Source organism: Onychostruthus taczanowskii, unplaced genomic scaffold, assembly GCF_017590055.1.
Source record: "Onychostruthus taczanowskii isolate IOZ18803 unplaced genomic scaffold, ASM1759005v1 scaffold58, whole genome shotgun sequence".
In the NCBI taxonomy this organism is placed as follows: Eukaryota; Metazoa; Chordata; class Aves; order Passeriformes; family Passeridae; genus Onychostruthus; species Onychostruthus taczanowskii.
The window spans coordinates 2,025,924-2,040,740 of record NW_024503457.1 but is presented as its reverse complement, the minus strand read 5'-3'; the positions used below and the strand labels follow the sequence as shown (position 1 = coordinate 2,040,740).

General features: G+C 37.7%; 1 protein-coding gene across 1 annotated transcript in view; it reads left to right on the top strand.

Annotated features, from left to right (window-relative positions):
- The window catches only part of COL4A1 (collagen type IV alpha 1 chain), a 119,323-nt gene that overhangs the window by 73,016 nt on the left and 31,490 nt on the right, over positions 1 to 14,817 (top strand). Inside the window, exons 14-25 of the mRNA XM_041418018.1 lie at positions 350 to 385; positions 531 to 590; positions 2,734 to 2,778; positions 2,995 to 3,048; positions 3,514 to 3,555; positions 4,716 to 4,809; positions 5,456 to 5,491; positions 7,017 to 7,181; positions 9,034 to 9,129; positions 10,253 to 10,336; positions 11,101 to 11,171; positions 14,215 to 14,406. Of these exons, the coding sequence (XP_041273952.1) occupies positions 350 to 385; positions 531 to 590; positions 2,734 to 2,778; positions 2,995 to 3,048; positions 3,514 to 3,555; positions 4,716 to 4,809; positions 5,456 to 5,491; positions 7,017 to 7,181; positions 9,034 to 9,129; positions 10,253 to 10,336; positions 11,101 to 11,171; positions 14,215 to 14,406 (975 nt within the window). The remainder of the gene's footprint in view (positions 1 to 349; positions 386 to 530; positions 591 to 2,733; positions 2,779 to 2,994; positions 3,049 to 3,513; positions 3,556 to 4,715; positions 4,810 to 5,455; positions 5,492 to 7,016; positions 7,182 to 9,033; positions 9,130 to 10,252; positions 10,337 to 11,100; positions 11,172 to 14,214; positions 14,407 to 14,817) is intronic.

Below are 14,817 nucleotides of genomic sequence, written 5' to 3'. Positions count from 1 at the left end.
CTTTCTGAGGAAGGAGGATTGGTAAGGATAGGATATTGTAAAAATATTCAGAAGGTTAGAATTTATAGAAATACTCAACTTTTCATACACATATTCATGAAATCTTAGTAATGAATTTATCAATTACTGAATTAAGCAGTCGAAGCAGTATATACTAGTAAACAAACTAGCTTAATGGATTCACATTTGGTGTTTGTCTGAATTCTTGCACATTATACTATTAGGCATAGTTCTTGAAATGGAGATCAGGATTAAATGTGCTTTTGCTGAAATGAAGAATTATTTACAACCTAAATGAATAATGTTCAAGTTTTTGTTTACTAATTTACATGTTTTAATAATTTCATAGGGCGATCCAGGTGAAAAGGGCGAAAAGGGAATTCCAGTGAGTATTGAGGTTTTTTTTTTACTATAATAAAAATTGTAAAGACCCTGATAATAGCACTGAATATCTTTATACCTATTAGTTAAAAGCAAATTTACTTAGGAATTTGGTAGTATTTTTAATCTCGTGAGTATTTATTTTCCAGGGGGTGCCAGGTTCAGGTTTCAAAGGAGACAGGGGTGACCCTGGGCAGCCTGGTCCACGTGTAAGTATACTCAATTTTATCAATATCATAATTGCAGTTAGTGTTCTGTTTCCATTAGCTAACTAAACTTAGTAACCATTAGTTAAACAGAAAATTTGCTATATTTCAAACAAGCAAGTTTTGCTGTAGGACAGGTGTACAATCAAGGCAGTAGTAACATAGAGTAATGTTAGTATGTAACATTTCAGTTAACTGAAGACGTTTAGCTTGCAGTGCTGAAGGTGAAGGCAGAACTCCTATTAATCCAAACTGAAGAAAGATTAAATCATTCCAGAATGGAAGAAAACGCAAAGAAAAATAATCACTCTGTAGGAGTGCTAAGTGGAACATGTTGAATTTATTTCCAATACTCTCATATGCAGTTGACAAAGCAAGCCTGCTTAGCCTGAAGGTAGAGATTAGTACAAAGAAAATGAAAGGAGCAAAAAGTTTAGGTGACTGAAATCCTTTTGCTTGCTGGTTTCTAGCCTGGTTGTCGATGCTTGAGGACATAAGGTCTGTTACATTTGTCTGATCTGACCCATATCATAGTCTCATCCATAGAACATCTCCATGAGTCATGCTGTATCTTTCATAGCTGAGCAGGTAGCAAAACTGTACTTTTTTTTTACACTCAAATGTATCTAAAGTATTCTAAGTAATTCTATGTTTCTTGAGGTGTGGGTCTTGATAAACTGTTAGGCCCAGCACATCTATAGGCATTTGATTGTACTTCAATCTGAAAAAGAAAAATATCCCTTTCTACTATGCTTCAAAGCCAGATGTTCTGTTAACTTTTCAGTAAAGTTATGTGATGGAATTATTTTTTCTATCATATATGTATCATTATTCTTATTGTAAATGCAGTCTTGAGGCTGGAGGAATGGAGATATGTTGGCTTAGAGCTTTTTGAGGAAACCAGAGCATCTGAATTTATCAAAAGTACAATTTACAGTTTCTGAAGAGCTCCCTCAACTAAGTTTCCAAGATATTTTATATATAATTTTTCAGGAAATCATAGCTAGTTCTGAAATTAAGCTGAGCCTTGAAAGATAAACAGATGTTACAGTCTGATATTCGATGAAGTTTTATAGATCAATGAAACTAAACCATATGATTAATTCTGATCACAGTGTATATTTGAAGACTCTCTTGACTTTGCAGATCAAAGTTTTAATTAATCATTAAAAATTACTTGTAACCCTTCATTATAAGAGACCAAAGCTACACACCTCAATGGTGGTGGCCTGTTCACATTTTTTCTATCATTTTTGTCCTTCGATTGCATTAAGATAAAATCTTTATACCTAAACTGATGGGATTATTTTTAGACTGAATCACATGCACTGTTACTTTGTGTATTAAGTGCCTACATTTCCTTGGGTTTATGGGACAAATTCATGTTGCTTATGCTGCACATAAAATCTAAACACTGGGACACCAAGCCAGCCTCCAGCGGATCAGGCTACAAGCTGATGTCCCAGTCCTTTTATGGTGCAGAGGAAGAGGAAGGGAAAATGCTGAAAAGTAGGTTTGCCCATCTAGATAATTTATCACATAACTGTTGACTACTTCAAGGGAATCTTATCCCCTCTGTAGGTTGACACAGTGGACTAATAGTTGTAGTTTTACTCTGGAGGAGGGAATTTTGACTTCTAGCATATCATCTGCCTTATGATTTGAATTTCAGTGTGAAGGAAGTAGGTTTACCACTACATGACCACACAGTCTGATAGAGGGCCAGTCTCCAACCCTTCTGCTGAAACTGAACCACTGAATATCTATGCACCAATGTCTTGTGAAGTTGAAGAGCCTATATAGAGAAAGGGATTGTTGTGAAGGAAAAAGTTGGATCTGGTTCCAGTTTCTTGTGCTGTAGATTTATTTTGCCTTGAAGACACTGTGACAGGGAAATATATGTTATTTTTGAATCTGGGAATGGATTTGCAGGATTTTATTTAATTTGGCATCTTGGAGGGTGTGGGGTAATACAAGCACTAGGCATATTCACCATTTGTAGCCTCTACTCTGTTAGCTGAATTAGCACGCTTTGATTGATGCATTGCAATAGTGATAATTTTGTTCTAGTATTCCACCCACTGTATTTAGAAATTGTGTGTATGTGGTTGTCTGTTAAAGCAGAGTGGAACTTGGTGTTTTACAGGGCAAGCCTGGAAAAGATGGTGAACCAGGACTGAAAGGAGAACCTGTATGTATATTACTCATTTTCCAGTACTGGTATATTTAAAACAAAGAACTGTCTGTGTGTTATAGATAGTTGATATTTTCTAGCCTTCTGAATTGTTTATTTGAAGTAGTTGCTTTAAGTAAATTTGTGACTTCTAAAATTTTTAAACTTTGGTGCTGCCACAGCTAAGATCCACCTACATTTGTCTCTTCTGGTTTCACTGCCTTCTCCACACAGGGTTTGCCAGGAGGATTTGGGATTCCAGGACGACCTGGGGAGCCTGGCACAAAGGTGAGTAGTAGCAGCTTTTGCTTCCCTTCACACAGAATGAGTTAATAGCTTTTGTGGTGTGTTCACTGAATGCATTAAAGCAGTGAATGCACATAAAGCAATAATAATTGAATGTTGCTAAGCTGTATGTCATCATTCAGAGACTGTGAGAAGTAAAAATGAAGGTATCCCCAATTTAGTTCTCCTATCTGTGTTGATTAATGCAGGCTTTATTTTTACAAGCTCTTTGTCCAGCCAGCAAAAGTATAAGTGTACTTCCCTAAAACCTCCAGTTTCTCTTCAAATAGTGCAAACCAGTTACTTGCTTGCGAAGTAATTACTACTGCTGGTTATTACAGCATTCTGGGTACATATCATGTGGATGTTGTTTGAATCTGTATCAAAGTGTTCATTTGTTGAGGAATCTGATTTTGTTGGCAAAAAAATCTGATCTGGATTTAAAACATAAATATTATTTTGATTCAGGGTGACAAAGGGGAGCGAGGTTATCCAGGACCTCCAGGAAGAGTAAGTAAAATAATTTTTTATTTCATTTTAAATTTAAAATAAAACAAAATTAAATTAAATTTTGTGAAAGTCAAAGTGCTCAAACAATGAAGAAAAAAAGAGGTGCTATGTATAGTCTCATCTTGTTCTCTGCAGAACAAGAGAGTCTTGTCTGTATTTTTGCTTAATGGAAGCAAAAGTTGGGTGCAGTTCTTTAAAGTATGTTTGAATTTTGGGAAGAATATGAATTTCAAGTGTTTTGGACTGTGAATATTATAAGCATTGCTAATCAGTAGACAGTACCCAAAAGACAGTTCAAACGAGTAAATCTGCCAGTTTCAGGGTTGTGGTTTAACCCAGCTGGGAGCTATGCACTAGACAGCCTCTCACACACTCACTGTCCCTCCTCAACATGGGGTGGGAAGGAGAATTGGAAAAAAGGTAGAATTCATTAGATAAGAACAAGTTATTAATAAAAATAAAGTTACTAATAGTACTAATCAGGAAGAAGTGGGAGATAACAAGAAGAGAGAGAGAGGAATGAGACCTGAGGAAGACAAGTGATGCACAGTGCAGTTGCTCTCTTCTTGCTAACCAATGTCCAGTGAGTCCGGGCAGAGATTGGCCATTATACACAAGAAGAAACCAGGGGAGCAATTTATAATTTTTTTTAACACTTCAAATAAAAAATTGGGTTAGTCAGGAACAAATAGATGACTGGTGGCACTGCTTCCCAACTATGGGAACAAATGCCCAATATCTGCTAATTTGGCTTGGAAAATTGTACATACTTCCTAAATTTTATATTGTAAATATTAGCATCCTATGTATTGAGCTCAGATCAATGTTAGCAAAAATTGGCTACATAATATTTTAAAATAAAAGGTAATGCAAACCTAATGGATCAGTTTTTAGACCATGTTAAGGTTTTCTGTCATGATTCTTTTTGAGGAAGATAATAGAAGAGCTCTCCACTTAATCCTTAAATCGATATGAAGGCATTTGAGTAGAATAGGAAATATTTATTTTCTCTGGTAATTCCTCAGCAGCTGCAATCCTCTCACTTGCTGAAATTGCAAGTATAATCAAAACTGCTGAAAATTGTCAATAAAACTACAATGGCCTCTGTACCATCAGATGAAGATGGGGGAGATATGATTGCTCTTTGTTCTGTGATTTAGATGATAGATGCTGGACCAATAGATACCTTTGGTGAAAAAGGAGACCCTGGAGTTTCAGGTTTGCCTGGACTGAAAGGTCAAAAAGGTGAAAAAGGTATGTATTTTGTCTTGTCTTTTTAATTGAGTTATACTTCCAGTTTTCTCACTGAAGGAAATTAAAATTGTACTGTCTGTGCTCATTGTAATGTTGCAGTTATTTCATTGTTTTCAGGTTATCATATTTTGCAAATAGCTTGTAGGACGCTTCTGGTTCTCAACATAACTAAGATTGCCTTTGAACTACAGATGAAAAAATGATAAACTGGGATCAGTTTTTCAGGCAATTAAATAATTTAGTGGGATTATCTAAGAAGTATGGAAATCAACATGAATGTAAGGAGGGTAATTAATGCAGAGAATCTTGAGACTCCTTTGTAAAAGTCAGTAGCTAATTTTTTATCCTAGGATTGGCTTGCATATTTTAAAAAAGTCTTCAGTAAACAGAGAAAATCAAGGATTTCCCTTCCCATTTTCCCCATTACAGACCTTAGCCAATTCAAGAAAAATCACTGGGGAAGTTGACACACAGCAGGACCTTTTCTCTGAATGTATTTCTTGAAGATATATATAGATTATTTAACTCCACATTTGATTCTGAATGTAAACATGCATGAATATGAGTTTCAACTATATCTCCTTAAAGTTCACTTTCACTGGCATTGCAGAATTCATTGCCTAATTGAAACCTTCTCTTTCTAAAGGCTTCCCTGGTGCACAAGGAATCCCAGGACCTCCAGGTAGGAAATGTTAACTACTGATTTTTTCACATTTTTCATGTGCTCTTGGGTGAACAGTCCTGAAGGATATTCTCCTTACCTCCTTTCAGTTACTGCCTGACTTTCTGAACACCCAAGCACTGACCTCTCCAGGGCCTAATCTTCTCTGCAGACCCTTCCTCTAGATTGCATTTCCCATGTCTCTGATGTGATCCACCCTTGTTCTTTCTGTTCTGCTCTGACAACTTTGCTGTAATGGAGAGTGTAGTGCAGGGTCTGTCAGAGACAGCCCAAAGAGGATGGCCCCCTCGGGCAGGAAGAGTTGTTAACTGGGAATGTGTGTGAGTGTGTGCACACACAGCTGAGTGTGTATGCTCAGATCTTTGTCTGGCTCTCACTTCAGCTCTCTATGTGGTTGTGTAAGTATAATAAAAAAGGGTTTGTAGGAGGAAATAATACTTATAATCAAAGTCATTCCTGAAGGCTTCCTAGTTTTTTGACTGTGTCACTTGGTCTAATAAAAATTATTTCTTTTGCCTACAAAATTTGCCTTTTTCAGGGCCTTAACATCTTCCCATCCATGGTAACACTGCTTTTATGTATATAAATACATGTACATGTGTTTGACCTACACCATGATATTTGCTTTTTAAAAATTAGGCAAATCATCTCTGGAGACCCGACACTTAACACATCCTGCGGTGATACTACCATTACCTTCCTTGCTTTCATTTTCTATCTTGGCAGTGAGCTAAATATGAAATTAATGTGAGCCAGGGTCAGATAGTTTCCAGGAAATTTTTCACAGGTTAGGGAGAAGATGCTATATACCACAGGCTGTAATGATGGCTCTTGGTCTGTAATTACCCTACAGAGATTGAGCTTTGTGTGACTTCTGTATCTTCCTGCAGTGTGGCAGATGACTCAAAATGTTTTAATGGTCAAGTGCAGTGATGAACTGTGAACTGAAAGTCATTAAAATATGAAGACCTGTGTGACTGTACAAAAAGGAGATCTTAAGCAGGGGTTTTGGTAGTTGTTTATCTGCTTCTCTTTATTGGCTGTTTTTCACTTAATATTCTTGCAAAGCATTTTCTTTTTATCATTCCTTAAATCTGCTAGCATTGTTGAGTACTTATTTTTTGAAGTTATCAAAGATGCACTCCCTTTCTAGGTGTGTTCTAGATTTGGTTTGTTATGAAGTAAGGAAGTGTGCAATAGTTTCTAGGTGGAAGAGCTAAGTTAAATCCAGTGTTCCCACTATTTACTACCCAGCAAAAGTGTGTCCAACTACTAAATCTCAGAAAAGCCCTTGATACAGATGAGGTGTGTTTGTCTAGGGACCTAGAAGTGAGTTTCTCTCAGCTGTAGTGAGTATACAAACCCCATTTTTTAATAAATCACCAATAGTTCAAATTCAGTCCCTTTTTTCTTTTGCATTAACATTTTGCCATTTCTCTCCAAAACCCTGTGAAAGTTAATGTGTTGATAATGTTGCTGTCTTTTCACTTGTCATTTTTACATGTGTGTTTTACTCTGTCCAAAGGTCGACCAGTTCCAGATAGGGTAGGATCGCCTGGTGTCCCTGGAGAGAGAGGTGAAAAAGGTGAAAAGGGTTCTCCTGGCTTCCCTTCACCTGGAAGCCCTGGAAGAGATGGTTTCCCAGGTCCCCCTGGGTTGCCTGGCCCACCAGGACCTCCAGGCAAAACAGGTAGGTAAAGCCCTTTGTTGCTTTTCACCTTGAAGAGTCATAATGCACATTAAAAAAAGAAAGAAGAGACAAGATTATAAAAGCTATTATCAGGATGCATCTGTGTCATGGAAGAAACATATCTGAATTGCTGATGGACCAAGTAAAAGCTGTTGCACAGTATAGGAAGCCACTTGTTTCCTTACTGGGAAAAGACAAGGATTCTTTGCTAAATAAATACTTCAAAATTTCTACAAAATTCATTGTTAATTATTAGAATATAACCAAACAATTGATCTTAATTCACATTAATTTGTTCTGTGTCCTATTGTGCCAATGTAGTGATATTTGTATATTTTCAATTTAAAAAGTATCAGATACTAATACTGTTCTCAGCATAAAATATAGCTGTTTAGTGTGATGATTTTCAAGTCTGCAGTACCAGTCTGTGTAACAGATTGAACAGGTGTGAGAACTGCTGTGTGAGGTACTAGTTTGCCAGAAGATTTTATTTTAAAATAAAATTATCTTAGAGGAGAATGGGGTCATAGAAACCTTAAATATCATCTGGTTCCAGCCCCCCAACACAGGCAAGGGTGCCACCTACTAGATCAGGGTAAACACCTGCTTTATGGAATAAATGAAAAGCCAGTAATAACATGAAAAGCACATAATAGCATCAGTAGTAATGATAACAACATTGCACACATTTTTTTTAGATTGTGATAAAGAAATTTTAAAGAGAAAAATGTTTCTGCAGTGAAGCAATAACCAAGTACATGTGGAGGTGGTTTATGCTAAATAGTTCCTTAAAACTAATGTTTTAATTCATAGAAAACTTTTACTATAAGTGATACTGATATTGTGAGTTAAATTATCATTCCAACATCAGGAATGGTATCTCTGTTGCAATAGTTAAGGTACTTTAAAGGTATTGAAAGAAACATTATTCTCTATGGAATTCCTAAACCAAAGATAGTTTGTTCAAAAACAGGGAAAGATGCTGGTTGTTGCTGTGTTTGCCAGTGAAGCAGTGCAAAATCCAGCATGTAGAATATGGAATTAAATAGCTAAATCTTACATTTTCCTAAAAATTTATATTTTTCATACAAATTATTGTCATTGCTTAATTCTACTCCTTCTCCAGATATTTCTTTAGCCTTCTTCAAGTACATAATGGGAAGCAATTCTTTTTTATTTAACTTGTTTTCCAAACTTGATATTAGCATTTTGGCTACTGGCTTTGGCCAAAATGATGTCATATTATGTTGGGTCAGATCCTGCATCATATCATCAAACAGAACAAGCACTATTTATGTTCGTATATCAAGCCTGATAAATATTCTCATTTGTTACCTATTTCAGATCCTAACATATGAAGTTTGTTGTTTTCAGGAAGCCTGATCAGTGTGAAGAAGTTAAATCGATGTTGACAAGCTGCTCTTACCTATAAAGTTTCTTAAAATGTTGAAAAAGAAAAGTCAGGATACAAAAAAACCTTCTTAATGAATTTCTTCTGAACATCAATAATCTCCATTCTCTTCAGGGTCAAAACATCAGTTTTTCATCACTCGTGATACTTTTCCAAGACAAAACTTAAAATGAAAATAGATTTTATGTTGAAATTGTTTGTAACCTTATTATGGCAGAGCTTGTCTTTTCTCTTTAATTCTCAGGGTTTCTTAAGCAGTGTATATGGAATAAGAATACAGAATCCCAGTTACATTTTTCCAAGTAAATCCAATAAAGGAGTAAAATGCTATCCTGAGTTACCACTTTTCATAGGTAGCATTTCGGGTATGACATAAATGCAACCCTTTAAAGGAGACTTGCACTTGTCAAAACAATATTCTTTATTGCAATTTCATTTCAGATGGAATTGATCAGTGCCAGCAGGGAGAACCTGGTGCACCAGGTAGTCCTGGACTTCCAGGGAGAGATGGATTTCCAGGAGAGATGGGAGAGAAAGGTAACATTTTAAAGTGATTGTATTCTAATGCTTAGTAGCCTTGAGCTTGGATATGTAAAGAGCAAGTTAGGCTGGATTGAGAGAAAGTGTACTTAAAGTTAATTAAATAGTTCATGGACATGGAAGAGGTTTCTTGACTCTCTGGTGAGTAAGGATGGATATTGTGTTTTGAACGGTGTGATACGAACTTCTCTTGGCCTGCTCATTGCTGGGAAGTGATAAAGGATGGCCCAAGGGTGCAAGAGGAGCAGAAAGGGTTCAGTATGGCCCTGTGCAGTGTAAATGAAGCTGTTCAAGGCAATTCAGGGTGTGAATTCGGAGATGCAGATTTAAAGAGGGGCCAGATGAGTTGAGAATTAAAATGGTTCATGAATCATTGCCATGAGTGTAATTGAAAATAAAATTTTAGCATCTATAGACAGCCTTAGGTTGGACATTAGGAAGAAGTTCTTCACAGAAGGGATTATTGGACATTGGAATGGGCTGCCCAGAGAGACGATGGAGTCACCATCCCTGGAGATGTTTAAGAAAAGGCTGGATGCGGCACTGAGTGCCATGGTCTGTTGACATGGTGGTATTTGGTCATAGGCTGGACTCAATGATGGAAAAGGTCTTTTCTGACCTAATTGTGAGATTCTATAAATAGGGCTGTCAACCATGTGTTTTAGCAGCATGGACTAAATGAACATTTGAAAAAAAGTGCTGCACTCATTTACATGGTGGTTGCTCCTTTCTAATCTCATTCTCTTCACTGTTTTTTTTTTTTTTTTCAAAATTATAGTGACTATAGAAGTTATCGTTTTTCTGCTTTAATAATTTTATTTTCTCTTTACCCACTAAGTATTCCTTTTCTTCTTTTTGATCCTCTTCAACCTGGTCCCCTTTTAACCATTCTTTTAAATATTAATCTTAGGATAAGACTTACGTTGATTTTCATGCCATTCCTTTAAAAATTTTAAAGAATTTTGAACCTAAAGTTGCTGATATTTTCTCCTTGAAGCATGGAATTAGAAGGAGCAATTTATTTAAATATTAAATTGTCATTTGCCCTGAATCCACCTGCTTGCCATTGTCTTCAATCTTTTTGTTGTTATTCATGTCCTTTGTTGTTTGCTTTTTTCAGGTGAAAAAGGTGAAGCCTGTACCTTGTGTGATAAAGTAGGACCTCCTGGACTTCCAGGACCTCAAGGGCCGCCAGGTCCATCAGGTAAAAACTCCTTAATCACCCAAGAATGAGCTAAATTGTAGGCTAAATTCTAAAAAATGCAGCATGCATAAGAAAACTAATTACATTTTGTCCCACTAATCAAGTTGTTTGTGAAACTAATGAAAGGACTAATGAAAGGAGAGTGGCATATTCCTATTTTTTGCCTGATTCCAAATTTCAAATACAATCAACTAGAATTACCAGGGAAGCAGAAGCTGGCCACAATGAAGGGTCTTTGCAAATTGTGACTTAAATATTTTCACAGTGAGAAATAATGTGGGAACCATTTGCCTATGTGCCCAGGCTTGACAGCGACCCATACATTTGTTTCCAATTGCAGCACTAAATTCTGTGGCCCAAAAATAAAATTATTTTTTGCTACCATATAAGAGAAGTGCCACGTGCCAAAAATTATACTATACTTAATGTTTGTTCTAGTCCTGTTCAGAAAAATGAATGTGGTTTAGTTAGTTTCAGTTCTGCATTGATTAGATGAATTGGTAAATTCATTCCTAAGTCAAATGAATCATCAACTTCCAAGTTTATGAATGCAGGCATGCAACACAAGTGCATGAATCAAGACAGCTTCACTGGCTTTAGCAGCATGATGCTGGTATTACTGGGAATGGAATGAGACACTTCACAAGGGATCACAAAGAATTCATATACAATGAGCTATTTGTGTGTAATATATTTTTACAATATATTATATTTTGTGTAATAATTTATTAATTTTGTGTAATAATTTTTGTCTCTCTGAAAAGGTTTTCCAGGACAAGCAGGTTTCAAGGGTGACAGAGGCTTACCTGGACTTGATGGCCTTCCAGGGGTGCCTGTAAGTAATGCCTTGCTAAATACTACATGTCCTGCTAGGCATGTGATCAAAACACATGTCATGATTAGTGTATCAGTGTGGTTGTGTAACACTTCTGTTTAAAAACAAATAAACCCCCCTCCCCCCCAAAACAGTGCACTGATATGATAACATTAGGGTTAACTATGCCTAATAAAATAACATAAGAAGAAGTGGGTTTGAACTGTAAGAGCTAAAAAAGAGCTGTCAGATATTGGTTATACTTCTGAATTTATCCATCATAAGAACTTGGTGGGACACATGACCTTCTGCCTGAGCAAGCTAAGCAGTGGAGCTGGGTAAAGATCAGGATTTCTTGGGATGCAAGTATTCCCTGACCTTCTGAATTGTTCCAATAACGTTTTGCTGGTGAGTACAAATATATTGAGAGAGAGACAGTGCCATCTAGTGTAGTTTAAGCAATCTAATGTTAGCATGCAGCACACTGGCGGTTTTGCTGAATTTTGAATCATAGAATAAGAGAAAATGCTGAGTTGGGAGGGGCTTATCAGGATCATTGGGTCCAACTCCTGGTCCTGTGAAGAGCATCCCAAACATCACGCTATGTGCCTGACAGAGTTGTCCAAATGCTTCTTGAGCTCCATCAGGCTGTTGTTGTGACCACTTCCCTGGGGAGCCTGTTCCAGTGCTCAGCCACCCTCTGGATGTAAAATCTTTTCCTGATATCCAACCTAAACCTCCTCTGACTTAGCTTCATGGTGTTTCCTCAATTCCTGTCACGGTTGACAAGAGAGATCAGTGCCTGCCCCTCCTCGTCCCCTCATGCGGAAGTTGTAGATGGATATGAGCTGAGCTCCCCTCAGTCTCCTCTTCTCCAGGCTGAACAAATCAAGTGACACCAGCCATTCCTCATAAAAGCTTCCCCTGCAGACTCTTGACCATTCTCATGGCCTTCCTCTGGATGCTTCCCAATAGTTTCATGTTATTTTTATATTGTGGCACCCAAAACTGCCCCCAGCACTGGAGGTGAGCCCACCGCAGCTCAGAGCAGAGCAGGACAATCCCCTCCCTTGCCCAGCTGGCCATGCTGTGCCTGATGCCCCCCAGGACAGGGTTGGCCCTCCTGGCTGCTACTCATGTTCAACGTGCCATTGTCCAGGACTCCCAGGTCCCTTTCCACAGCACTGCTCTGCAGCCTCTCATTCTTTGGTCTATCCACACGCTCAGGATTGCCCAATCCCACGTGCAGAATCTGACACTTGACCCTTGTGCTGGTGATTGCCCATCTGTCTGATTTGTTTCTCTCTGCAGGGTCTTTCTGCCCCCAAGGGAGCTGACAGCTCCTCTCAGTTTATTGTCACTGGCAAACTCACTTAGTGTTCCTTCAAGACCTGCATCCAGGTTGTTAATGAAGATTTTGGGAAGTGTCTGCAGTATGTTCTGTAAAACACAATTAGTAAACAGGAAAGTTAAACAATTTTGAAGAAATAAAGCAAAGCTGTGAAAGTGGGTAGCATCCTAATAAGATTACTTGTAAATTATGTTGAAGCAGCACAACATGACTCTCAGTAAGGCCAGAAAGCAGAACAACTGTAAGTGTAATACTTGTCTAAAATGTAGCACAAATGACTCCTCGATGAGCAGTGTACTACTACAGCTACATTTGACCTTGTCAGAGTCCATTTAAGTGCCCCTAGGGACACTGAGGTTTGCTGTGAAAACCTACCTCAGCACACATGTTCCTGTAGCATAATGTGGGTTTTGACACCATTCCTACTGTGAGTAGACTGAGTCTTCCCAGACCTCTTCTCCCCAAAGCTGCCTGTTTCCTTACAGCTGATCCTTTCTGGCAACATAACTTCTCAGTGACATTCCTGTGCACTGGCGTTATCACACACTGGGGTTACGCGAGCTCCCTCTATCACCAATGGTGAGAGAGAGGTACCTTCAGAAGTAAAAAAAAAACAACAAACCACCTCTATGAATTCATTACTCAAGAAATCTATTTCTCTCCCTGAAGTATAAATAAAGCCTTGTTGCCTGAATTCAGCCAATGAAAGTTGACTAAGATGAATTCTTTATCTATTGTCACCACAATAAATTGTATTACCCAGTGGCTGAATGTACTATAATATCAATGGGATCCATGAAAGAAACTGTGGGGAAAAAATGAAAAACATTCTAATATATTTAAGCTTTTTTGTTGTCTGTCATTTGTTCTTGGCACATGTTTTGCCACACCTTTGTATTTTAGTTTTATTGCCTCATAAGTACTATTCATGGCTTTAATCAGACAAGGATTGGCTGCAGTTCTGAATGCTTTTAAACTTGTTTTGCTCTGCTAAGTTCAGCCAGGTGGTGATCCAGCATATAATTTAACTTGGAAAAACTACATAGGGGCCAGCCTTGCAAGCTGACACTGCTTACAGCCATGCCAAGACATCAGAGTCTAATTCAGAACACTCCAGTGCTAATGAAAAGATTACCATTGACCATGTTCTGGTTCAGGCTGAAGTAGAGGGCACACTTGAGCTGTACATAGTGGATATTGCCAATGAATTTTGTGTTTTACTACCCTAATGATAGCTCTGAGTCACTAGAAATTATAAGAGACTGTTCCCGTAAGAAAAGTTCATTCAAGTCCTAGAAAATATGTAGGGGAAAAATTGAAATTCGGAAATCCTGTAGGCATACCATTAGGTAGGTAATTTCTTTCCAGAGGAAGTTACAAAACTATTTTCTGAGCACATGCATTATATTCTGATATTACCAACTGACTGTGTCAGCTGTTCAAAGTCGATGAATATTAATAATGATGAATATTAATAATGATTGAACACATGTATTCACTTCCGCTGAATGTTATTTATAAACTACCCAAGGGAGAAGCTTTCTGCTTCCAAGACTGCTGTGTCTTGGAAAATATTCTCATTTGACCTCCTTAGTCAATGACTTGGTAGTTCCCTTAATTTGGATTTGCAATTCAGTTTTTGGAAGCCTACGTTCTTTTATAGTTGAAGGGTTTGTAGGGCAGCTGATGACATCTGAATTTATGAAATTTCAGGGTCCCCCTGGCACTCCAGGACTTATAGGCAGCCCTGGGCCAAAAGGAGAACCTGGAGATTTTACTTACGATTCTATCCTGAAAGGCGAAAAGGGAGATCCTGGTTTCCCAGGACAACCAGGCACTCCTGGAAGAGAAGGAAGACCAGGAAAAGATGGATTTCCAGGTCCCCAGGGTCCAAAAGGAACACCGGTATGTTTGTTTCTTTTTGTTTACATATTATCCTACTGTGAGTTTATTTATGTTTACTTACTGTGCTATACATTCTGTCTTTCAGATCAGAATGCTTTTGTGCCCTATACATGCTTTATGTTTATTGGCCTCATTTATTTTTCCACATCTATTCTTTACCATGAGTAGTACATTCTTCCTCAGAAGACGATTCCATTTTCACTGGAAGTAGTGAGGAAGACAGTTCTTCAACAACAGACTATTTCAGAGCTAGGTTTTTCAGACCATTTTTTATATTTAGTGCAAATAAGTAATATGACTCAAATGCATTCAGCATGGCTTGTTACTTTCAGGACTATAGAGAAAAGGTTCAAACATGGATAGTAGTTTTATTCCTTTCTGCCTTTCTCACAGCTTCATAGTGAGAACTAT